Source organism: Squalius cephalus (genome assembly GCF_949319135.1).
Source record: "Squalius cephalus genome assembly, chromosome: 16".
NCBI classification, from domain to species: Eukaryota; Metazoa; Chordata; class Actinopteri; order Cypriniformes; family Leuciscidae; genus Squalius; species Squalius cephalus.
Window position 1 is genome coordinate 6,593,484 of NC_137137.1, and position 26,233 is coordinate 6,619,716.

Consider the following 26,233-nt stretch of genomic DNA (forward strand, 5'->3'; position numbering starts at 1 on the left):
TTTTGATGTTACGAGTAAAGAAATGCATTACAATAACGTGCATTACAAAATCAGATGTCTTTTTGATCTAACAAGTAAAGTAATGCATTACAAGTCACATACAATATGTAATCACATAACGTTTTTTGATGTCAATGAAAATTACATTCTAATAATACAAATATATTTATTTACAGTAAAAAAAAAAGTCACTGCAGATTAAGTATTTTCAAAAACAATATTCACAGTATAAGTATGAATTGTATCTGAAATGTAGCCATTGATGCATGAGGTCCACTATAGTGGACAGATGATTAATCAGAATTTTCTCCCAATCTAAAATCAAAACTTCATTAGATATTGCTTGATGCTGCAATATTTTTTTTTTACCTACAAGAGTCTCCTAGGATAGAATAAATGGGTGGATATTCCAGAGCAACTTGGCATTTCTGACTGACTATTGGCCATCTTGGTTTGGAGGGGGAAAAAATCGAAACACAACGGCTTGCCACTTGGTTGCAATGTATAGGATGATGCACCAGGGTCCACTGAAGAGGTTGATGTGCAACTATGCCATCAAAACCCGTGCACATTCAAGAAAATGCTTTTTTTAATAGCTGTCCACTGTAGTGACCACTGTGCATGAAAGGGTTAAATGAGAATTGTGGGGGAAAAAGTAACACTTTATAAAAGGGTTTCATTTGTTGATATTAATGCATTAGGTATCATTCATGAACTAACAATACACTTATTTTGACAGGGTTTATTAATTTAGGTTGTGTTAATTTAATGTCAGTTTATCCTGCCAAATACCAGGTTAACCTGCCAAACCTTTTGATTGAGATAGAGCAAGGTAAATGTGTGTGGTTGTAAAATATATACTTGTATACGTGAAAGAATAATTCTGAAAATGTCAATATGAAGAAATAGATTCCAGTCATCTTTTCTCAAAAAAAGTTTTTTTTTTAATCTGTGAATCAAAACTTCACATGTGAAAATACATGAAATATGAAATAAATACCAAATGCAAGACCACTGATCAAACAAACAGCCACACAAACATATAGTCTTAAAAAGAACTATGCTTAATCATTAGAAATTTTAAAAAGAAAACATTGCCAATGGTTTGCAGTCTTTCCACTTTCCCAGAAAGCAGACCATTCTCTATTCGTCTAATGACACGTCACAATTCATTTTTTCTGTTTATTGTGAAAACGGCTTTACAAGTCCATGATCCATGGCTCTAGACAGGCAGGCCCGAGCTGCGTTAATAGCATCCTGCTTCTTGGGGTTGTCCTCCAGTTTTGCCACATATGTCAGGATTTCCAGCAATTCACTTTCAATTAGCTTCTTGGCTAGTTCATCATCAGCATCCAGCATGTTAAACACTGTCACAAGACCTCTGTGCTGAATTTCAGGGTTATCATGGAGACACAATCTCTGCAAGATCTCAAGCCACTGCGCAGTCTGTAGATAATAAAATAAACCATATTACAGTCTATCATCTTTGGTATGAGCATCTGATACCAACACTGTACCATTGTACCACCACAATAATGGTAGATTGCAGTGGGACGTGAAGGCTGTTTAATGATACATACCACTTTAGTCATCTTAACAGCGAGTTTCTTCTGTGCGGCAGTGAGCATAGCCAGTGCGCCAGCAGCCGCCCTCTGAAGCTGCTCATCATCTTCACTACAGAGCAGGATTAGAAGCTTGAGTTTATCATTGCCATCTTGTAGATATCTGTCTTGAACCTGTCAAAATAATGAATCTGGTCAATATTTACATCCAAACTTACAAAAAAGGCTACATTTGATAAGCATAATGTATTCTCAATAGTAATTTCATACATCCTTGCAGCAAACCAGATTGCACATGCACTCTGTGGCGGCTTGTCTGATTTGATCATGTTCCTCAAACATATAGTTTTCGATCTCTGGAAGTGCTTTTTCTTTTAGGATTTTCACTCTGTGGAAAGAGAGATAAATAATTAGATTTGCATTTCCAGAATAGTTCAAAATTTTAGGTTTATGGATTTGGTTGGGTGTAAATAAAATCTTTCCCTATGGTGTGAGCATGGCTCTTGATTTCTGTTTTTTATAGATCTATCTATCTATCTATCTATCTATCTATCTATCTATCTATCTATCTATCTATCTATCTATCTATCTATCCATCCATCTATCCATCCATCCATCCATCCATCCATCCATCCATCCTTCCATCCGAGTAGTCACTCTGAGTAGGTACTTCTTTTGAGTAAGTAATTACTTCACAACCATTAAAATGCATGTTCTATATATATATATATATATATATATATATATATATATATATATATATATATATACTCACCTAAAGGATTATTAGGAACACCATACTAATACTGTGTTTGACCCCCTTTCGCCTTCAGAACTGCCTTAATTCTACGTGGCATTGATTCAACAAGGTGCTGAAAGCATTCTTTAGAAATGTTGGCCCATATTGATAGGATAGCATCTTGCAGTTGATGGAGATTTGTGGGATGCACATCCAGGGCACGAAGCTCCCGTTCCACCACATCCCAAAGATGCTCTATTGGGTTGAGATCTGGTGACTGTGGGGGCCATTTTAGTACAGTGAACTCATTGTCATGTTCAAGAAACCAATTTGAAATGATTTGAGATTTGTGACATGGTGCATTATCCTGCTGGAAGTAGCCATCAGAGGATGGGTACATGGTGGTCATAAAGGGATGGACATGGTCAGAAACAATGCTCAGGTAGGCCGTGGCATTTAAACGATGCCCAATTGGCACTAAGGGGCCTAAAGTGTGCCAAGAAAACATCCCCCACACCATTACACCACCACCACCACCACCACCAGCCTGCACAGTTGTAACAAGGCATGATGGATCCATGTTCTCATTCTGTTTACGCCAAATTCTGACTCTACCATCTGAATGCCTCAACAGAAATCGAGACTCATCAGACCAGGCAACATTTTTCCAGTCTTCAACTGTCCAATTTTGGTGAGCTCGTGCAAATTGTAGCCTCTTTTTCCTATTTGTAGTGGAGATGAGTGGTACCCGGTGGGGTCTTCTGCTGTTGTAGCCCATCCGCCTCAAGGTTGTGCGTGTTGTGGCTTCACAAATGCTTTGCTGCATACCTCGGTTGTAACGAGTGGTTATTTCAGTCAAAGTTGCTCTTCTATCAGCTTGAATCAGTCGGCCCATTCTCCTCTGACCTCTAGCATCAACAAGGCATTTTCGCCCACAGGACTGCCGCATACTGGATGTTTTTCCCTTTTCACACCATTCTTTGTAAACCCTAGAAATGGTTGTGCGTGAAAATCCCAGTAACTGATCAGATTGTGAAATACTCAGACCGGCCCGTCTGGCACCAACAACCATGCCACGCTCAAAATTGCTTAAATCACCTTTCTTTCCCATTCTGACATTCAGTTTGGAGTTCAGGAGATTGTCTTGACCAGGACCACACTCCTAAATGCATTGAAGCAACTGCCATGTGATTGGTTGATTAGATAATTGCATTAATGAGAAATTGAACAGGTGTTCCTAATAATCCTTTAGGTGAGTGTATATGAATTTTCTGCATTGGTTTAATAAATAAAAAGCTTCTGGTAAAAAAATAAAATTCATCAAGTTGTCATTATCATAAATACCTACCAGTGTCAATTATGTCACTTCACTGTCATTCACAAATCCCCTCCCATGGCCTTATGGAATAGTGAAGTGTCCATTGGAAGCGCACTTCAGAATCTCGCCGGAAGTAGTAGTACTTATTGTACAGTAGTCAACATTTGAAGTGGATAAAAAAAGTTCATCAAAGTTGTCCTAAGACAAAAACGGATATTGTTCAAAATTCATGTATAACTTTGATGAAAGGTTTTGATCCACTTCCAATGTTGACTACTGTAGTACTGTAGACTACTGTAGTTATCCAGGTACTTATTGCCTTCTCTTTTATGAATACTGTTAACCCTCTGGGGTCTGGGGTGTTTTTGGGGTCCTTGAGATGTTCTGACATGCCCTGACATTTGTGCTTTTTTCAGTTGCTTATAAACATATTAATGGCAAAGGTGTAAATTCACTCTATATAGCACAAACAGGACTTCCATAATATGTGAGCCACATGTATGTACATGTTTTCATTTTTGAGAGAATAATGTTTATGCATGGTTATCGAAAAAACTAAAAATTAAAGTTTCTGAAATAAGGCCACAAAACACATACTAAATATGTGGCAATAAGACTTTTGACTAATGGATGTCATCGCCTAGGGTTTTTTCTTCAAAATTATATGAAAATCATCCTGCCTAATCATTCACATAAAACGATACATTGATTTTAGTTTTGTGAAACACTTTTAGTTTGGAAAGCCAATATGCGGATGGGGCGTAAACGCTCCAACAGCATCATGCATATTTAGTAGTTCACACCTGGTGAGACTACGTCCCTGCATACTTAATGAGCCATTCATTCAGGTGTGTCACCTATAGCTAACTTAAATATACAAGCTTCATAAAAATGATCATTCTAGGAGAAAATTTCAGATGGCATTTAGAGGCTTTTGCATCTGAACTCTTCATATATACACACACATATATATATATATATGCATGCACATACATACTTTATAATCTTTTCAAAACTAGTCAACGTCTTTCAAAACTAAAGTATACATTTTATCATACGTATTTCAAAGTAAAGGATTCATTAGTTAGTTGATGACTTTATTTTTGACAAAACACATACAGTATATATTCCTCATCTCAGTATAGCAATAGAGTTTGCTAAAAGCTGTTCATTCAATACAGCAGTATTTACGCGCGTCTCACACAGGCAGTGTGCAAACTCTAAACTGTTAACATGGGAGCCGAAATAAAAACGGACACGCCACGCAGCTGAGACGCTTACGCCACGCATCCAGTGTTTCACCGGCCTTATCCAGCTGATGTGGGCGTTTCACAGGTTTGTATGGATCGCCTCACATTTGCGTTTGAATAGCGCGCGGTCTCCGTATGCGGAGTCACATTAAAACTTAATTAGCTGAGATGAGAACGACTGACATCTCTCTCTTTACATACATATTATATAAACTGTGAATATTTGTTTTTTATAAAAATTACTTCATTTAAAAGAAGATAATTCAAGCTTCATGCCTGTGTGTCTGTATGCCTGTTTGACTGAGTATTCGCTGAGTTACAGTTCATTTTCGGACGCGTTTCAGAATTGACTTCACTGACAGAGAGTAGGCAGAACTCGCATCATGTTTATTTTTCTTTATTTAGCGAAAAGCACAACACTTTGTTTTTATTATGAGCATACACAAAAAAAATACACACTAAACAGGATCGATTGATGTATAACACAAGCATATAAGATAAAAATTATTTTTTATTTTTATTTTTTTTGCACTCATACGGAAAAAAACGAGCCTATCGCGCCGGCGCGATAGCCGACCCCAGGGGGTTAATACTTCCCTTTTCACACACTGTTTTTAACCTACTATATAGTTCGGAAGTATACATATTAGGATGCAGCATAATGTGACACCATTTGCATCCTTTCATTAGAGCCTGCAGTTCCTCCACCAGCCCACCAGAAGGAACCCTCACTGAATTTCTAGGAAGCCACTTCCTGTCCTGGTTGTATTTTATGTATTTGTGAAGTCTTGTTAGTGTTTAGCTACAATTCTTTTGCACCTTTTGTTCTGATGTCTTGTTATTTTGGTCTTTGTGATGCTGCATTTTGTTTTTGTTTTGTTGGTTCTGAATTCTGCCTTTCCTTTATTTTTGCATTTAAAACTTAATGTTGGGGGTTTTGAACAAATCTCTAACCAGAATGTTTGACACTCACCGAAGTTTGTCGTTTAAGGCAGCAAGATTTGTAAGACCCAGCAGAGCTTCAAAGTTTTCCATACCATCTCGTTCTGTATTTAGCAAGGAAACCAGTGGTCGCACAACTTCATATATCTGTAATGGAAAGATTAGAAACATGAAAAATTCGATATTACATTTTATTTTAGATTTTTTCATGCTCAGAATACCATTAATATTTAAAGTAATGTGTAATATGGTTTTCAATAATGTGTCGTGAAATGCAAAAATGTATTTTAAGGTATCCTTCCTGTATTTTACCCATTCTTCTGGCTTTAATATTGCTACAGATGTAAAAGGTTATCTTACCCTCTCGCCAGGAAAGGCGATTTCAGGATTGGAGACGGCAGCAATCTTAGCCAGAGCATGGCTGGCCTTTACTTTTCCATTTGCGGTTCCTTCCAGGGCTAATGGGATCAAAGCCTGTCGCACATAGTAGTGAATAGTTTTTATTTCGCAAAATATGAGATCCACTATGGGTTTGTATTTGCTCTGTGGTCTTTTACCTTTCCTCCACCCTGAGCTACAATTGTGCCACGATCTTTAATATCATTTGCCAAGGCAAGAAACACTCTGGGTGGACAAAAAAAGTAAGTGTATTAACTTCGGCAGCATAATAAACAATACATAATCAGACCATATAATATTTTTTGCATCAGGGTCCAAAATCAAAAACATGCGATATAGTACCAAAACAAAACATAACAAAATAAAACCTTGAAAGCATTTCTTTGGTTTGATCAGTCAGGATGGAATTATCTGCTTTGACCATGACAGCGATAGCTGATGTGACTCCCGCTTTCAAAAGCCTTTTCACTCGCCTTTCAATAAAGTCCTTCTTATCCTAAAGCACAAGCAAAATTCTTTAAAATATATATTAACTCAACTTGCAAGCAGTGACAGCAGTGTGACACCATGTACTAACATTTTTAAACATGCATATTTATGAGTATTTATTAAGAAAATAAATGTAATATTTGTACTTTTAAAGATTAATTTGCCACATCACAGGATTCTGTCTAAGTTACCTTCGGGTGCTGCTCAGGGACATGTTGTTTGGAGAACTTGGCCAGCTGCACCAACTCCGGGAGGATATCTTTCTTGTCATAGCTGTTGGTGCAGTTGACCAGGGTGCAGGCGACAGCATATAGGATGGTCTTATCTTTTGACTATGAGAGAAAAATATATATTGTACATTTGTACATACATGTGAATCTTCCCTATTAGGTTTTTCACATACCTTTGCGAGTTCAAACATGGCCCTCATAGCTGCTTCGTCCTCAACAAAATCATCTTTTACATCAGCATCATTGGTAAGATAAGCCAAGCCTTCAATGGCCCATTTCCTGGTGCGCACATCAAGTGTAGGGTTGCAGAGCCACCTGGAATAAACCAAATCTATGGTTGAAATGCAGTTTGACCCCAAAACATCTGCATGGAGCAATTACAAACAAAACAAACGCTGAATAGGCATTGTTGACAATGGTCGTATGTTAATGTATTTAATGAGTTTCTGGCATCAGAAATTAAGTGTTTTCCATCTTAGTTTCAGTCTTTTTGGACTGGGGAGGAAGTTTTGAGTTCTGAAAGTTCACTACTGTTCAAAAGTTTGGGGTCAGTAGTTCCGGTCTTTTTTTTAATGTTTTTGATAGAAGTCTCTACTGCTCACCAAAGCTGCATTTATTTGATCAAAGAACAGTAAAAACAGTAGTATTGTGAAATAATTTAAAATAAATGTTTTCTTTTTAATATATTTTTAAAATGTAATTTATTTCTGTGATGGTAAAGCTGAAATTTCAGCATCATTACTCCAATCTTTAGTCACCTGATCCTTCAGAAAGGATTCAAATATGCTGATTTGGTGCTCAAGAAACATTTCTTATTATTATTAATGTATCAATGTTGCTGCTTAATTATTTGTGGAAACCATGATACAGTTTTTTTTCTTCAGAATTCTTTGATGAATAGAAAGTTCAAACGAACAGCATTCATTTGAAATAGAAATCTTTTGGAACATTATACATTTCTTTACTGTCACTTTTGATTAATTGAATGCATCATTGCTGAATAAATGTATTCATTTCTTTCAAAAACATCTTACTGACCCTAAAATTTTGAATGGTAGTGTATGTTTTCATAGTATATTAAACTACTATATTAAAAGATAAAGGAAAATGTAATGTCACATAACATAAGTCCTTCAAATTAAAGATAGCCAGTGTTCTCACTTTCTGCACTGCTTGGCCAGTTTCTCAGTGGAACCCTCTGCAAATTGTCTCATGCTGTAATCATCTCCTCCAGCTGATCCCAGTTTACACAGACCCTGAGAAAGAAATTTATGTTACAAAATATATCAACTGCTCTCATTCAATCATTAATGAACACTGCAACAAACACAGTTTGAATAGCATTACAGTATGCAATTTGCGTACCACAAGGGCTCTGATCTTGATCTTATCATTCTTAGTTTTCTTGTACATGTCCTTCAGCAGAGATACTCCATTGCTGATAAAGAAGGAGGCTTTGCTGGTTTTGGTAGACGCGTGAATGAGGGCCTCCACTGCTACCAACTGGTCCACTTCACGCTCGGATCCACAAAGCGCCACCATCATCTCCATAATGCCCTGATGACCCGCAAGGGCGTTTCCCACGTCAAACGGCCCCTGTAGAATGCCTGACAAAGCATTGATGGCATGGATGTTTTTGTCCATGTCATTGGGGTCAAACTTGCCCCTGTTGATGAAAACCAGTCACATTAAGTATAGTATATGTATAATTATATGTGCCACGATCTATGAATTCTTTACGTTTTGTGGCAAAAGTGGAACTTACTTAATGTACTCATTACAGACATCTCTGAAGTTATCTCGCTCAGGGTCACAGCGCAAGTCATCATAGAGCTTGTTGAGGAGAACACTGGCAATCAGCTGTGTGTTTTCTGTCAGCGGCAACTGATCAGGAAGTTCTGGAACCTGACCGCAGACCTTCAGAATCTTCTTCAGGCCTGTTTTTGAGACCATTCCATTAAAAAACAACAACATTAAAATGTGTAATTTCAGTCCTTCCAATGAGTTGAAAGAATAATTGTTGCTTTGGACAGCGAATACAATGTGTAATCTCTTTCTTCATTCTACACCAGTGGTTCTCAACCGTAACAATATTTGAAGGGCAGATTACTTTTTTTTTGGTGATTTACTGGATTAGCATTAAGAATAAAGACTTAGAAGAAATATATTTTTTACTTATAGCTTCTACCCAATACTTTTTGAGCCTGGTATAACTAGAAAACATTTATATTCATTAAATGGAAATGGAGTTATAAGATTTTATAAATTTACATGACTTTCCCAGGTCAAGAAATCATTAGGCTTCCTCTTACATCCAGGTTTTTCAAGACAGTTGGAATCCTGGTTTTTAAAATAAAAAAGCTAACACTTTAGTTTAGGGTCCAATTCTCACTATTAACTAGTTGCTTATTAGCATGCATATTACTAGGATATTGGCTGTTTATTAGTACTTATTAAAGCACATATTAATGCCTTATTCTGCATGACCTTAATCCTACCCAATACCTAAATTTAACAACTATCTTATTATTCATAAGCAGTAATCTTAGTTTAAGTAAGTGCTAAGTTTATTGAGGCAAAAGTTGTACGTAATAGTTAGTTGAATTGGACCCTAAACTAAAGTGTGAAAGAAAAAAGGAAAACAGGTGTTGAGGGGGTTAAGTAAAATAAAAAACTGGTTTCACAGACAGGGCTTAGATTAAGCCAGGATTAGGCCTTAGTTCAATTAGGACATTTAATTAGGTTTTGTAAACATGTCTTCGAAAAAACATTACTGATGTACATCTTGGGACAATGGCAGTGATATATTTTAAGATATGCCAGTGCAAGTTTCAGTTAAAACAGCTCAAACATGCATTTTAGTCTGGTACTAGGGTTAAACTTTGTTTGTGAAGGTTGTAGGTTGAGAACCATTATACTATACTGATGAAACGTACCGTGGTCAATGGTGAAAAGACACTTGGAGTTATCAGTGTCTTTTTTGTCTTTTCTTGGCACATTCCTGGTCAGGAGGTTCAGAGCCTGGTCTCGGCCAGGTCCAGACACCTTCTTGCTTGCGATCATCTCCAACAAGGCAAGCAGGATATCCTTCAAGTCCCTACTGGAGTCTGCCAGTCATCAGACAAAAGCAGTTTTAACACTCAATAGTTTATTGCAAATTGGTTCAAATGATCACAATCTTCAGCAATGCTCCTCTGAATGCTCATTTTCTCAGCTGTCCTCTCTTACCGAGTACGAGTGCCTCTTCTTTGCCGTAATTTCTCTTGTCTCCTCCAGCAAGGGAGTCATTGACACACTGGAACAGGTTTGCAGTTGCCAGGGCAATCTCCTCATTGTCCACAGCCATGATGCTGCACAGTTTGCTAATTCCCACCATGTGGATGATGGCAGTTGCCTTTAAAACCCAAACACATTATTAATAAACATAAATGGCCACAAACACAGAAAATTGTACCAAGAGGACTGACAGTAAAAATAAAATCAAGAAAAAAATAAATAAATACAGTATATTTATATAATACAGTATCTTAATATGTCAGGGCTCAACGCTAAGGATTTTTCTACTGGCCCAATCAGAGTAGTGGTTAAAATTTTTACTTCCCCTGCCAACATTTTCACTGGCCCCATAACAAAAATGTAACACAAAAAATAGTTACTGTTTTCACTGTGTTTTACCCATGCAACCTTAAGAGAGAAAAAAAGGTTATGACACCAAACCTCATATAACAATTCTAGATTCCAATTTTGATACCACAGCAAAAACTACTAGCAAGAATAAAGACAAGTAAGCATTCAGTAATAAAATAAGAACAAATAATCAAATTATGAGCAATAGCACAAAAAATACAATAGAACAAACACATTTTTCATGTAGGTCTAACAGTAGTTTTCAGGTACAGAAATTGAATAAAGTAATCAAATGTAAAATAACTGCATAGTCTTCACTGTATAAATTAAATATATACTAAAACTTATTAAAGTTGCAAAAGTTATTCAATCAAGAGCAGAGTGATATTTTCCCTTGCCCTCTGTTTGATTAACATTAAAAACACTGCAGGAATATTATGCTGTTGTCACTTTAAGACCTAATGCATGGATCCAATGTAGTGTTACACATGTGTTTTATATCTCAACTGTTTAGGTTCACTTAAGACAAAACCGACTCTGTTCAAGAGTTTATTTGCCAAGACGGGCTTTTTTTGACATAATGTGTGATTTTCTTCTTTCATTCAAGCACAAGACGCACTTGCACGGTCTTCGGATGTGTGCTTACTCAAAACTTCTCACACAGTGCGTGAGTACCCAACTGAGTTCTCTTTCGCGTCTTCTTGCACTTTAATATTTAAATGGATCTTTATTGTATTCCTTATTATTTATCTATATTCTTATATTGTATTCTTTATTGCATTCATTTGCAAAAACATTTTAGTCAGTATTTTTTTCTTGTTTTTCAGAAAAACTCATGAAAAAACAACAATAATATTTTATTTAATACTTAATGTGAATTTATTATATTATTAATGTTTTGGTTTAATAATTAATACATTCAGAAAGTATGTTAATTGAAGGATATTTTTCTTACCCCTATAAATAAGCAGATTCATTTTGACAAATTGTTTTTCCCCTCACATAAATGTTATATTTATGCCTAAATATAAGAAGAAAAACTTTTATTTTAATATAAAATTCAACATAAAAAATAATACAAATTAATTCAGTATAAATGATCTTAAAACAAGTCTCAGTATCTCAGTATATATGCATTTTATGTATCATTTTAATTTGTGTAATTTTTCTTCTCAGGTAAGAGGATGTAAAAAAGAAAATGTGATTGGTTATTTGTCTGTTCCTCACCCTTGCTCTGTGGCCTGTGCACATTCCTGACAGGGTCCGGATGGCAGCCAGAATCATCTCAGAGTTTCCTGTGTCAATCAGCTGCACAAGTAAAGGCACACCGTTCTCCTGGAATATTCTCTCTGCTCCCGCGTCCTCTCTGGCCAGGACAATCAGGTTGTTGGCAGCCTAGTGGACCCAACAAACATGTTGTTCAGTTTAACTGAGAGATATGTTACTGCAAATTACATTCATTTAGTTTTGCTTTACTGTTTTTAAGCTAAAAGGGAACAGAGTTCTAGGAAACTGTTCAAACCTTTTCTCTCTTTTCCTTATCTGATTCATCTGAAAATAGGATGTCAAACATGTTCTGCACTCTGGAGTCAGTTGAGAAGGTTGTTTTCAGCTGTGGGGAAAATCAGATATGCTCCTTAGAAACTCAGATGTTCGTTACGTGAACTCAAAAGTATTTGACAGAAGCGATCCTCACCTTCTGTTGGATCTCAGCTCCGAGTCTTCTGAGGGTCTCAAGGAAGGTCTTGTTTTTAGGCTCAATGGTTGCACATCTCTGTACGTCCTTAAAGGCCATGTCCAGTTTGCCAAGCTTCTCGAGTGCTTGGCATCTTCTGTACAGAGCCTTGATGTCCGCAGCATCCACATCAATTGCTGCAATTGTATAAAAGAAACAGATCAGCATTCATCAGTATTTTTTTAATGGACCAAGAGAAAAATGTTTTAGATGTTTGATGGTATACTTGAAAAATCAGAGCTGAAAATGTAAAAAAAAGTGGAATAAAAGAAGAATAAATTTCCAAATCATACCTTTAGTGGCGTCTGATGCTGCATTGTTATAATTTTCCTGGAAAACAAGACATCAAATGAAAATCATGCAGAAATATTTGATGGCACATTCAAGTCATGTCGGGAAGATCGTATTTATGAGTTGAATCCCATCCAAAAGTCGGGATTTTATTTCAACCCCGGTCTTTATGAGTTGGGTTTTAAAAAAGTGCTATATTTTTGTGAAGTTAATTAAAGGGAGAGTTCACCCAAAAATGAAAATTCTGTCATCAATTCATTCACTTTCATTCATCTTCGGAACACAAATGAAGATCTTTTTGATGAAATCAGAGAGCTTTCTGTCCCTCTATTGACAGCTACACAACTGACACTTTGACGCTTCAAAACGTTTGTAAAGAGATTGTGAAACTAATGCATATGAATTGAGTGGTTTAGTCCAAATTTTCTGAAGAGACTCGATCAATTTATATGATGAACAGATTTAAATTAGTCTTTTATTCACATATAAACATTGATCAGCGAACATAAACAGAAGCTCAACCGAACATGCTAGATGCACAAGAACAAACCTCTTGCGGAAGCTCAAACGTGCTCCGTAACACGAGAATGAACCTCATTGGTTCTTGCAGAAGTTCAAACGTGCTTCGTAACACGAGAATGAACCTCATTGGTTCTTGCAGAAGCTCAAACGTGCTGCGTAACACGAGAATGAACCTCATTGGTTCACGCACGTCAAGCGAACACGCTTGAGCTTCCGTTTACAAGATCTGATGTGTGAGTTGATGAATGTTTATATGTGAATAAAAGCCTAAATTCAATCTGTTCATCATATAAATCGATCGAGTCTCTTCAGAAAATTTGGAATAAATCACTCAATTCATATGCATTAGTTTTACGATCTCTTTATGAACTTTTTGAAGTGTCAAAGTGTCAGTTGAGTAGCTGTCTACGGAGGTACAAAAAGCTCTCCGATTTCATCAAAAAGATCTATATTCATGTTCCGAAGATGAACGAAAGTCTGATGGGTTTGGAACGACATGAGGGTGAATAATTAATGACAGAACTCGGAAATACGAACTTCCCAGGAGGAATTAAATGTACTACTAGGCTCATAATCTGTACAGGATGTAAACTCTTACCTTTTTCAGGAAACAGGCTGATCTGTTCCTGTAGATGACCGCTAGCACTTTCTTGTCTTTGCAGGCCTTTATGGCTTTAGTGTAGCTCTCAATGGCTTTGTCGATTTCTCCAGCCTGGAAGTACTTGTTACCCTCATCCTTTAACTGGACTGGATCTCCAATTTCTCCCATCTAGAATGTTACAATTTAGAAGGTTGCATATTGTTCAAATGCAACCCTTTTTCTGTATATAGTCAAATTCACGTAAGTGTTCGATTTAAAATTAATTTAATAGAACTTTCAGACAATATACTTGCACACAACATTAAAGCATTCGTCATAAAAATATGCAATTATTAATATTATTATCATATATATAGTGTATATATTTTCAAATAAGCAAAAAATATTATGTAACATACATTAATTATGTTGTGTAGGAGATTTCTTTGTTTAGAGGAAATTTTTGCCTCAGTACATGAGACAACACATTTTGAGGAAAAAAAAACCGTTAAAGATATGTATTGTAATTCAAATCTACAGACACACATGTAAATATAGATAAAGTGCAAAAGAAAATAAATAAAAACAAACACTTAAAAGTGTATTTTGGAAATTATCTTTCCACTAGTCTGAAAACACACATTATGAAAAGGCAAATGGCCCAAAATCTCAAAACTGACCAGTGCATTAAAAAAACTATGTTTTTACCTTTAGTGTCTAGTCTTGCCTTATTAATTACAAACCTTTAATTCAAACACATTCCTTGTAACATTTAAATTTCGTACATCAAAACATGTTCAAACTTACCATTTAGGTGCCAATTTTCTCAAGCAAGTGGTCAAGCACATGTTATCTCTGACTTTAACTGTCTGACCCTCAAGCCTTATTTGGGCAACAGTGTGGCCTCATACGAGATCCTACCTCAACAATACTGAACGCAGTGAATGGCAACTTCTGTTTTCTATCAATTAGACATATTCCCCATTCTATTTCCTATGACTACAGATTATGCATGTGATTATAGTAACTTACCGTCATTGAAGTGAATTCTGCTTCGTCGTGAGAGGAAAATCTGTTCTGTGTCAAAGTGTAGTTTCTTGTCTTTTGAGTTTATCAGTTGTTACGCCCCCCCCCCCAAGGGTCTCTTATATCTACACGTTGCACATGGGGGGCACAAACCAGGATAACGGATGGATCCATTTCATTGTGAGGGGTGGCACGGTCTTAATCCACCCTACCTGGTAATGCATTATGCATTTTATCAGTCACAACCTGAGATTACATCTTTCAAGCTTTTTCCCAATTCCACATCACGCTGTTCATTTATTCCTGTTATGGTAGATTAATTTTAATTTGCAGATAATGTGGTCACCCCTTATATCAGTGAAATGGCCTGTCTTTGATATGGTCTATTTAGGGAGAGGGTATGACAGCTGAGAAATCAGTAGCAAATGTCCAGAGCCACCTGATGGGAGGGGGTGTCTCAGAACAGCTGGTGTGCTGGAGGTCTCACTGGTACTTTCTAGAATGGAAGGACTCTCCAACAGAAAGAACTGGGGGAAGGTGTTACGCTCATAACAAAACATCCTGCAACCCAATAAATATATATAAATATATTGTTTGTTTTGCTACTTTAACCTTAGATTTAACTGTTGGATTTGGATTAATCTTTTAACCTCTCTGAATACATCACCAATATATTCACGGTTATTGATAAAGACATTAAATCACTATACATGCCCTGTTGTCACCATGTATACTGTACATAAAAAGCAATTAAAGATGAGATACTTTAAGTGACAATGCTGATTTTGACATCTAAGTGAACAGAGTGGCAATATAATGTTAATAATATATACACTACTGTTTGAGTAACATTTTTTTATACAGAAATAAATGTATTCTTTTCTTCAGAAAGGACACGTTAAATTGATCAGAAACAAAATCACAGTTTCCACAAAAATGTTAAGCAGTTGTTTTCAACATTGATAATATAAAGGAATGTTTTTTGAGCAGCAAATCAGCATATTAGAATGATTTCTGAAGGATCATGTGACACTGAAGACTAGAGTAATGATATAATAAATAAAATATATTAAAATACAAAAACAGTTATTTTAAACTGTAATAATATTTAACAATATTACTGTTTTTACTGTATTTTTTATCAAATAAATGTAGCCTTAGTAAAGCATGAGACTTACTTCAAAAACATTAAAGTCTTACGACTTCAAACTACGTTGTACATTTTACAGCACATTTTACAACACACTTTAATGGAAGTGAAATGTATACATATTTACCAAAATGGAATAGATTAGATTTAGCCAATAGATTTCTCTAATGCATAAGCTTGATCAGAGCTCTTGTGGGGAGAAGAATTTATTGAAGGTAGTGGTGTAGCACAGGTCTTCGGCAGCGATGTCAGCGTGTCGGACTTCAAAAAATCTTAACCCAAAGTTCTGACTGTGGAACAAAACTTTATACCTACAGCTAATTTGCATACAAAGGAGATCACAGGGACATCCTGAGGGAAACGCAGCATACATCCACACAGGAAGAACTTTCCCACAAACACCCTGGGAATAACCTAACCAATGGATGAGTTTTACGATATATACAAAATACATCAGGCTATAAATATTTGAAAGACATAATCTTTCAATTATTGACTCAAAACACCCATGAAAATCCAATTAAGTTCGGTATCCAACATCCAACACTGTAAATCGACCAAGTGAAACTGGTTATCGGCATGGCCAAATATTGGTCAACATGAAATTCAGACCAACACAATGTTAATTTATAATAATGATTTAATAAATTATGGCCTCGAAACAAACAAAGGTGCAATAATAATATTCAAAAGACAAGTTCTGACATGGCATTTAAAATCAGAAGCGCACTAGCATAACATCAAGCAATCATTTGGACGCCTCTAGGAAAAGGATCTCCTGAGAGAATGTATATGCGTGTATGAAACTCACCCAATCCCCACATGAAAGACTGACTTCTCATCTGCATTTTAGCACATGAAAACATTCTGGCATCTGGATAGATGTAAATGATACACTGCTGATCGAGTCCCACTCTTGATTATCAGGAGCTTATGTGCCAGCATAAATCTGAGAATGACTGAAGTTACACTCCTACATTTACAGTACGTCACACATCTGTGCTCATAAGAGATGTCTGAGAACTAAAGTCACACTTCCATTGTTTCCTAGAAACTGTGTGTTTCCTTGGAAATAAAACATCAGGATTATTACTCCAGTGAGAAGAACTACCATAACACACACTTGTATAATGTATGAAAAATTGCACATTTAAAAATATCTGAACAGCTCTGTTAGCTAGAGTTTGAATCGCAAGCATTGCATCTAGATCACTAAAGACTAGATCCTTTAAGAGGTAAAGAGGATAGCTGTTAGAAACCATCTTTGCATATCAGAGGAGTGTATTTATTGCGTGTCTACGAAACAACGAATGACGTCACGTCTGTCTTCAGTCTCTGACCCCAGAGCTTTAATCTGTAGAGATCTTTCGCTGCTGAGAAGCTCAGGGCTACAAAAGCACAATCTGCTTTTGGTTGGATGTCCATCTTATAGCCACAGTCCAAGGAAATGTTTAGCATTGGGATTAGATACAGATGTCTTTTTGTAGTTGCTGTATTGGCGAAAGTCAGCACTTTCTTCTTCTGACTTCTTTTATTTGTTTGGCAGCAGGGGGCGCTCTTGGCACATGAGGATCCAGGGGAGAGATGAAGAAACATCTCATTTTGCTCCTCACTGGAAAGACGATCAACAACATGATCAAAGTTATTAGTGGCAGTATAAAACTTTCAAATATATATATATATATATATATATATATATATATATATATATATATATATATATGAAAAAATGTTTTTAAAATAATAATAAAAAGATAATGTTGTAATATAATGTAAAAAATATATACATTGTATATATATGTATATATATATATATCAAAAACAAGATAAAAGTTTATAGCATTTATAAGTTATAAATTTCATAATATATTTAAAAAGTTGTTTAATAATAATAATAAAAATAACATATTTAATATAACAATTATAATAATTAATTTGATATTTATAAATGTATAATTATTAAAAATAATATAAACAAATAATTCAATAATAAAAATTATATGTATTACATAATTAAAATATTAAATATAATACAATAATATATATATATATATATAAATGTATATAATAATATTTATTATATATAATTAAGATATATGCATATTTGTTTATTTATTATTACTATTAACAAACTCACCAGAAAGAGAATTAACATGATCTTAAGTTTATAGCAGTTACAAGTTATAAATTTCGTAATATATTTAAAATATATTTTATTATATATACATACATACATTTCATTTAATATATTCTAATAATTTAAAACATTTATAAATATCAGATTAAGTTCTAAAAGTTATCATTTATATTATAAAGTTATTCTTTGTTTAAATTTGTTATTACAATTTATAATATTGAATGACTAACCTTATACCTTACCTTACAATAACTTTCAGAATTGAATCTGATATTTATAAATAAAATATTTATACAATTATTTTTTATAAAGTTGCTATATAAAGTATAAGGAAAAGGTTAGTGGTTCAGTATTACAAATCAGAATCAACCATTTACACTACTATTTATACAGTATTACGCAATAATAGATATTTTAATATATTTTTTGAAAATATCATTGCAGATCTAAGGGAACTTATACAGAGTAGACGCCATATTTTATGCGAGGGATAAAAGTACAGTGGATTCTACTGAGTATTGATAATTAAGTTAATAAAACACTGAAAATATGTCTTTGCAAAAAACATATGACAGTGCAACCTACTGAACGCACTATACGTTTGTTCCTCGCAACTTTATTTTCAATATGACCCTGATTAAGGTCCATAGATCCCTCAAGATCCAATCAACTAACTGTAATGCAGAAACTCACAAAGTAGACATCCAGCACTGAGTCGTCATCTCTATCTATGTCCATGGTGCTTTGCTCAGACGTCAGACAGATGGCGCTGTCCTCCAATGTAAAAGTCGAGCAGGCACATCTGAAAGGAAACAACAGCAATGAATCAGAAGAACAGTAGGAAGAAGCTCAAGGACAAATTAAGAGTCCTTAAAACATGACGGATGAATATTGAGCAAAGCCGGTGGTCTCATAAATGCCAAAACTCTGATCTGAGGGAATGTGTGTGGCCGTGTGTCAAGACAGAGACAGGGAGACGAAAATAGAAAGCATTCCAGCAGTAATATTTCTCATCATTACCATGACACATTTCATATGAGCGCTGGCCATCTACATCCACTTCGGAATGTGCTTATGTTTTTGTTGCCTGCAATAATCTCTTGAGTAATTGATGCCATGGCAACCAGACCCTTGCTCACCTCGTGAAGGTAAAGCACTCTGCGCATGTGACACATCTCAGGGTGTTCATTAACACAGACTCACCCTGGACTTCATCAAACGTTTTCCAAGTCTAAGGTCAGTAAGACTTTTTGGGAAAGAATCGAATACTCTTATCCAGCATGCAAGGACCGCTAATTAATCTATTATATTGATGAAGTCAACAAGATAACATCTGACAAAGCTCTTCTAACTCAGTAATCATTGTTCAAGCACCGAATGCCCCCTTCTGTGGTATTCTGTGTCATAAAACAATACCTCTTTTATATTCGTCCTGTGCAAGCAGGTGAAATATTTATGAGGCCTTTTCACAGGAATTCCACTTAAAACAGGTGTGTGTCAAAGGTGAGGAGATCAGTGAAAACCAAACACAAAGAATTGAGCAGAAGAACAAGTGTAGCATGACAACACCTGGTCAGTCGCTCACGCCAGCTGTAGCGGATCAAAGAAATCCATCTTGAAGAGTTACATTGTGGCATTGTTTGACTATATTCAGAGAGACTTAGTTGAAGGGATAGTTCACACAAAATTTTTACTTTTGTCATCATTTACTTATCATTCTTGAAAGTGATTTTTAATATGTGTTGCTCTTTTCCATGCAATTACAACAATAATAAGGTTTTTAGGCTTCAAAAAGGACTCAAAAGCACCATAAAGTAGTCTATATACAACTTGAAATAAATCAAATGACAAAAAATCATAATATCAAGCTCATCTACGGAAGATTGTTACAGACATTGTTTCTGCCACAGAATAAATGGGTTCATATCTCACATCTCAAATCTCATCTACTGATTTTTTTTTTCTCTAGAAATGGCCCCTATTCATAGACTGTGATGATGTGTTGCCAAAACCTAGTTTTTCATATTTTAATTTTGTAAATATTTATTACACATTTATAACGCTATATATCATGCTATATTACCTTACAAAAAACGACAGCAAATTCTTTCTCTTTCTCTCTTCTGACCAACATATCAATCTCTCTATATTTTTTCCCCTCTTTTGAAAAGTCATTGAAACTCTATCACAGATTTTTTCTTGGAAATATAAAAATGATATTTGCTGTCGTCTCCCGTTCACCGCTATAGAAGTTTACCCAACTATGACGACTTCCGCTTCTTAAAACTCCAGAAATGTGAAAAGAGTCCATTGTGAGTTAATATCTCACAATTCGGACCTTTGCCCTCACAATTCTGACTTTCTAACTCACAACTCTAACTTTATTTCTCGCAATTCCGAGTTTAGATATACAGTCAAAATTGTGATATATATGTTATAAAGTCTGAATTGTGAGATAAAAACTCGCGATTACCTTTTTTTATTCTTTTATTCCGTGGCTTAAACAAGCTTTCATACTGAATAGTGTGTTCATGAGAGAAGTAGCAAAGTTGTATTTGAGTAGGAATCATTCTTTTGAGTCAGATCTTATCAATGAATCAACTGATTCAATTCACAAAACCACTCTGAATGATTAGATGAATTGAATTTATCTGGTTCTCACTGCGGTTTAGATACTACTGGTGAAAGCATAACCACTTAAATTTGGTCCGTTTATCACATAAAGTTCACAATCATATGACGCACAAGTCACACGATAACCTTTATGATACTTTTTTAGTGCTTATTTGTCTCCTTTTTGAAGCCTGAAAGCCCATTTATTATAACTGCATGAAAAAAAGTGACTAAAATGTCTCCAGTTGTATTCCATGAAAATGTGTTAGCAAATTCATATATTTTCGGTGAACTATTCCTTTATGTCTCTCTGTGGAGGGAACAGAAGTAGAAGGAGATGTGAGGAGCTAACAGGTGTGTGTCAGGTTTATGGGTCTGAAGGTTTGTGAGATGTGTGTGAAAGGTGTCACCTTTCATTAGATCTGGCCTTCAGGTACCGATCTGTGACGAATATAGAGGGCGGGGAGAGGGTGTTTCTCAAGGAAGAGGCTTCATGTGGGTAAGGAGTCTGAGGGACCAGGTCAGGACGGTTATAGGACCAGAACACTGTGGTATGAGATGACAGAAACATCACATGAGGTGATTTCCTGAATAAATGTACAGTATATGAAAGTTACTACATTGCTGTGCAAAAGTTTGGAGTCGGTAAGGTTTGTTAATGTTTTTGAAAGAAGTTTCTTATGCTTACCAATGCTTTAAAATGTAACAAAAACAGTGTGAAATATTGTTACAATTTAAAATAACTTTTTAGTTTAATATATTTTTAAATGTAATTTATTCCTGTGATGCAAAGCTGAATTTTCGCATCATTACTCCAGTCTTCAGTGTCACATGATCTATTAGAAATCATTCTAATATGCTGATTTGCTGCTCAAGAAACATTTCTTATTATCAATGTTGAAAACATTTGTGCTGCTAAAAAAATTTCAGGATTCTTTGCTGAACAGAAAGTTCAAAGAACAGCATTGATTTGAAATAAAAATCTTCTGTAACATTATACATGTCTTTACTGTCACTTTTAATCTATTTAATGCATCCTTGCAGAATAAAATAAAATAAAAAGAACAAAAACATACTGACCCCAAACTTTTGAACAGCAAGGCATTACATTTTTATTATAATTCATACCCAGCACTGCAGCAGCTCTAAACCAGTGACATACATCAGCACAAAAAGTCAATGCAATAAGGTTTGTGTTCAGCTAGTAAATGTGAAATGAATGAGGAAGAAATGGCTGTCTGGAAAAAAACGACTGTCTCGGACGGCAGCTTGTTTTTCAGGGTTTTTCCAAAATCAGACACTTCCTGTTTATATCTGTGAACATTAATAGAACTGATGTCTGCAAGTATGTCACCATTTGTGTTTGGTATTGGGATGGTGAGGGCTTTTTACACTGCATTTAACCCAGGGTATCATTTAACCCCAGTGTAAAGGCATTTTTAAAGGGATAGTTCACTTTGAAATAAAATTTTGGTATGTTTTAGCTTACCTCAAGGGCATCCAAGATGTAGGTGTCTTTTTTTCCACAGTAGTTTCAATTTTGATATTTTTAGGTCAACCGTTCTTGTCTGTCAGTCATTTAATGCAGGTCTGTGGTCACTGTCTCAAAGAGCATGCACAGAGTCAAAATTAAAACAATTCCCCATCGTCCAAATTAAACAATTCCCCATCGTAAGTACACATTGATGGCCTAAGACACGAAACGAGCGGTTTGTGTGAGAAAACGAACAGTATTTATATCGTTTTTACCTCTTGTAACACAGCCACGTCCAAGTGATCTGGTGCAGACTGGTGCATAGATATATACACTAGATGCCGCCTTGGCTATGGCAGTTCTTAACGAATGCCGTAGCCAAGGCGACATCTAGTGTATATATCTATGCACCAGTCTGCGCACACGACACACACCAGGATGCGCGCGCGCCCTCAGATCACTTGGACGTGGCTGTGTACAAGAGGTAAAAACGATATAAATACTGTTCGTTTTCTCACACAAACCGCTCGTTTCGTGTCTTAAGCCATCAATGTGTACTTACGATGGGGAATTGTTTAATTTGGACAATGGGGAATTGTTTTAATTTCGACTGTGCATGCTCTTTGAGACAGTGACCACAGACCTGCATAATATGACTGACAGACAAGAACGGTTTGACTTAAAAATATCAAAATTGAAACTACTGCGGAAAAAAAGACACCTACATCTTGGATGCCCTTGAGGTAAGCTAAAACATACCAAAATTTAATTTCAAAGTGAACTATCCCTTTAACCCTGGCTAATGTTTCTGTCCTCATAAAAATGGCAATAAGAATGCTAACCAAGGTTTTAAAGATGTACAATAATCAGCTAATCCAGTGTAAAATATGAAAAGTGTGAAATATAAAACATAATAACCAAGGATTATGTTAATCCAGAGTTTAAATGATCCCTCGGATGATCATTTCAAGTGTGAAAAGCCCTTTAGCCCTCAACCCAACCTTTTTCATATAGTCAGTGGCGCCCACCTTGTCCATCCAGACTGGCAAGACTACGAGCTCCTCCAAGTCTGTCCACACTCTCCTCGGTCTTCTCCTCCTTCTGTGGGGACAGCACCTCTTGAGAAGAACACTTCAGCGCTGATATGGAGTTCCGCGCCCTCTTGCCCGGGGAGAAGCGATTTGCTGGATGTGTGACAAAGAGACTAATTATGGACACTGTCCTAAATGAACTGAAAATATGATGATATAACTCTCCCCTAACTGTTACCTGGCAGCCGACAATTAGACCGTGAAACGAAATCTCGGCCCACTGTCTAACTTTATTAGAAAGGGGAAATATAAATCTACATTGTGCTATATTAATATTGGTTATAAAAACCATATTAAGGGGAGTGAATTACAGTTTCAGACTTCTCGAGTAGCCGAAGAACATCTCGGAAAGAGGAAGGAAAAGTTTTGCTATTGTGCGCATTGATGTAATGTTTCAAAATATTCTGACTAATGAAAAAAAAGGTTGAGCAAGAGTATTGGTGCAGCTTCCGTTCTTGAGTTTTGTCATTGACAGGAAGTTTTAAAAATGATTGATTATCATCTTTTTCAATGCACTTCTTTGAGCTGTAGCATCCTTGTACAGCGACTCTCACATGCAAACAACACTCATATTTTCTGCTAGTTTGATATAAATCTCAATTAATTGTACAGAGTCAGACCTAAAATCTGTTTTTGAGATCATTTTAGTTTTAGGTATGCTATATATAACATTTTTGGTAACACTTTACAATAAAGTTTGATTTATTACCATTAGTTAACTACAGTATCTCTTCAGCATTTTTGTTTTTGCAAAAAAAAAAAAAAGTTTTTAAAACTAAAATTAACAAAGGTTAACAAATGCTGTAAAAATAAATACTCATAGTTAATTCATGTTAACCAATGCATTAATGTTAACGAATGAGGCCTTTTTGTAAAGTGTTACCAAACTTTCTTAAAAATATATACATTTTGAAAAAAATATGATGTTTAACATGTAATATTTGCGATTAATTTGCTCGTATTGTTGACTTACGATGAATCTTTCTGAATACTCTGGTGCTCATGAACTTGAGAAATCTGTTTGCATAGAAACCCGGTCTGTGCACAGACACTGTATCCTAGGAGAAAGAGAATACATGACAATCAAACCAGGAAGCATCCTTAATTCCCCAGAGGTATGAATAGTCTATTCATAAACGAGGAGAGCAGAGAGACATATAGACTTACACCATCATAGACGAGTGCCTTCCAGGAGTGCTCCAGCTTCTTCATGAATCTTGGAGAGAAATGAGAGTGAGAGATCTCGTCAGGGATAAGGGAGTTCAATTAAAGAAGCTGCAGTGAGCTAATATGCTGTTAGCTGGTGTGTAACATGACATTTGGGCTTTTGGGATTGTTGTAAACTGACACTAGACTTACCTGTAAGACTGCAAGATGTCGATAATGCCTAGAAAAATAAGTAGTTTCTCATCCCTGTGTGTTTTTGCAGGAATGCCTCCCATTCTGTATAAAAAAACATTGTGTTATTATATAAAATATATTATATATAAATTATAAAATATAATATTTTATTTTAGAACTGTATTTAACAGTTATATTATAATGTTATGTAAATTATGTTTATTAGTGGCTGGGGAATCTCATAAAAACACTGCAAGATCAAGACAAGCCATTTCCGTCCAAAATATAAATAAAATAAGGTTACACTTTATTTTATGGTGTCATTGTTACAGTGTAATTATGTATTTAAGTACTGAGTAATAGTAATTAACTACATGTACTTACTATAGGGTTAGGGTAGGATTAGAATTTGGTTGAGGGTTAGTTGCATGTAATTATGCATAATTTACTGTTATTACTATGGTAAGTACATGTAACATATGTAACAAGGACACTGTAACATTAACCTAAGATTTTTTTTTTATCATAGTGACAATTTCTATCTTCATTGCCTTAATGCAACAGTAACTAACATGTTTTTTTATTTTTTATTTGTACTTGTCATTACTCTTAAAATATTTTAATACAATGTAAATTTAATTTAAGGTAATTTTTGATTTAACTATTAATAAATTAAATAATAAATGAAAGGCAGTTAAAAAATACTACAATTTATATGTATATATTTACAATAATTATTTTATATAGTCAAGTTACAATTCATTATAAATACTTTACAATATATAAAAATTAATAATTATAGATGAATAATTACATTTTCTTCAACAAAATATAATTTCAAATTATTTTCTTTTGATTTTGGGGGTTGAAATACGCCAGTTTTTCAAAAAAACATTTTTACTAAAACTAAAAACAAGTATTTGCAACCTATGTGCATTATTCTCTGTCTATTCACATGACAACACATAACATTTTGAATATATTAAACACTGTGTGTCAGGGACTCACGTGTCATCGGTGGTCAAAGCCTCAGCTGCCTTGCCGTCTCCCTGAATGGACTCCATGGCGGTGGAGTAAAGAACTTTCTGTCCCACGATCCTCTTCCCGTCCACATTGTTGACGTCTCCTTCTCTGTGACTCTGGTCCAGAACGTGCACCCCCAGCAGCAGACTGTAGTCCATGATCTTAAAACTCTCTAGCACCTGCAGGAAATACAACACAGCGTTTAGCACACTGTGAATCTCACACACAATATGACGAGCGCCATTGCTAAAATCCTCCTGGTTAATGTACCTTGCCTTGTTGGCCACTGTGCTGTTGCTGTTTTTCCTTTTGTCAAAATGGTAACCCTCATTCTGCAAAATTCTTGTGAGATCTGTGTTTGCCAAGTTAATGTTTGGGGGGGGGGGGGTTGTAGGGTTGCTACAGGACACCAAATAAACAGAATAAAGATGTGTTTAGATGTTGCATGTCAGGCTTTTTGCAGAACAAGGGCTGCTAGAATCAAAGTCTTGTACGATGAGCTTTTTGAGGTGGCATGTCAAGTTAAAAATGGCACTTATCAAGACCTCTATATTCTGTTCAATTCCACTGCGCTCCGTCTAGCTGTTTGTGAACACAAAAACATTCCCAGTGTGAACCAGAGTTAATTTAGTGTAACTGAGATACAAATATAGCTTTTATTATTTTTTTATTTAAGTTTTAGTTATTGGGCAAC

General features: G+C 35.4%; 2 protein-coding genes across 2 annotated transcripts in view; both read right to left on the reverse strand.

The window, feature by feature from the left end:
- Positions 1 to 921: 921 nt before the first annotated feature.
- Positions 922 to 14,820, reverse strand: unc45b (unc-45 myosin chaperone B). Its single transcript, XM_079898008.1, has 20 exons — positions 14,717 to 14,820; positions 13,703 to 13,873; positions 12,585 to 12,621; positions 12,253 to 12,428; positions 12,079 to 12,168; positions 11,784 to 11,951; positions 10,158 to 10,323; positions 9,866 to 10,036; positions 8,695 to 8,866; positions 8,295 to 8,595; positions 8,091 to 8,185; positions 7,103 to 7,244; positions 6,891 to 7,031; positions 6,579 to 6,706; positions 6,369 to 6,435; positions 6,172 to 6,285; positions 5,843 to 5,958; positions 1,833 to 1,950; positions 1,581 to 1,736; positions 922 to 1,446 (listed from the first exon to the last, which is right to left on the reverse strand). The coding sequence occupies exons 1-20, from the start codon at positions 14,720 to 14,722 to the stop codon at positions 1,183 to 1,185; spliced, it is 2,799 nt and encodes a 932-aa protein (XP_079754134.1). The 5' UTR covers positions 14,723 to 14,820; the 3' UTR covers positions 922 to 1,182.
- A 1,115-nt stretch (positions 14,821 to 15,935) lies between these two features.
- pip5k1bb (phosphatidylinositol-4-phosphate 5-kinase, type I, beta b) overlaps positions 15,936 to 26,233 on the reverse strand; it is a 40,584-nt gene continuing 30,286 nt past the window's right edge. Inside the window, exons 8-15 of the mRNA XM_079896648.1 lie at positions 25,525 to 25,718; positions 24,535 to 24,618; positions 24,343 to 24,391; positions 24,149 to 24,233; positions 23,113 to 23,268; positions 21,021 to 21,156; positions 18,691 to 18,799; positions 15,936 to 17,472 (exon numbers count right to left, since the gene is read on the reverse strand). Of these exons, the coding sequence (XP_079752774.1) occupies positions 17,470 to 17,472; positions 18,691 to 18,799; positions 21,021 to 21,156; positions 23,113 to 23,268; positions 24,149 to 24,233; positions 24,343 to 24,391; positions 24,535 to 24,618; positions 25,525 to 25,718 (816 nt within the window). The 3' untranslated portion in view covers positions 15,936 to 17,469. The remainder of the gene's footprint in view (positions 17,473 to 18,690; positions 18,800 to 21,020; positions 21,157 to 23,112; positions 23,269 to 24,148; positions 24,234 to 24,342; positions 24,392 to 24,534; positions 24,619 to 25,524; positions 25,719 to 26,233) is intronic.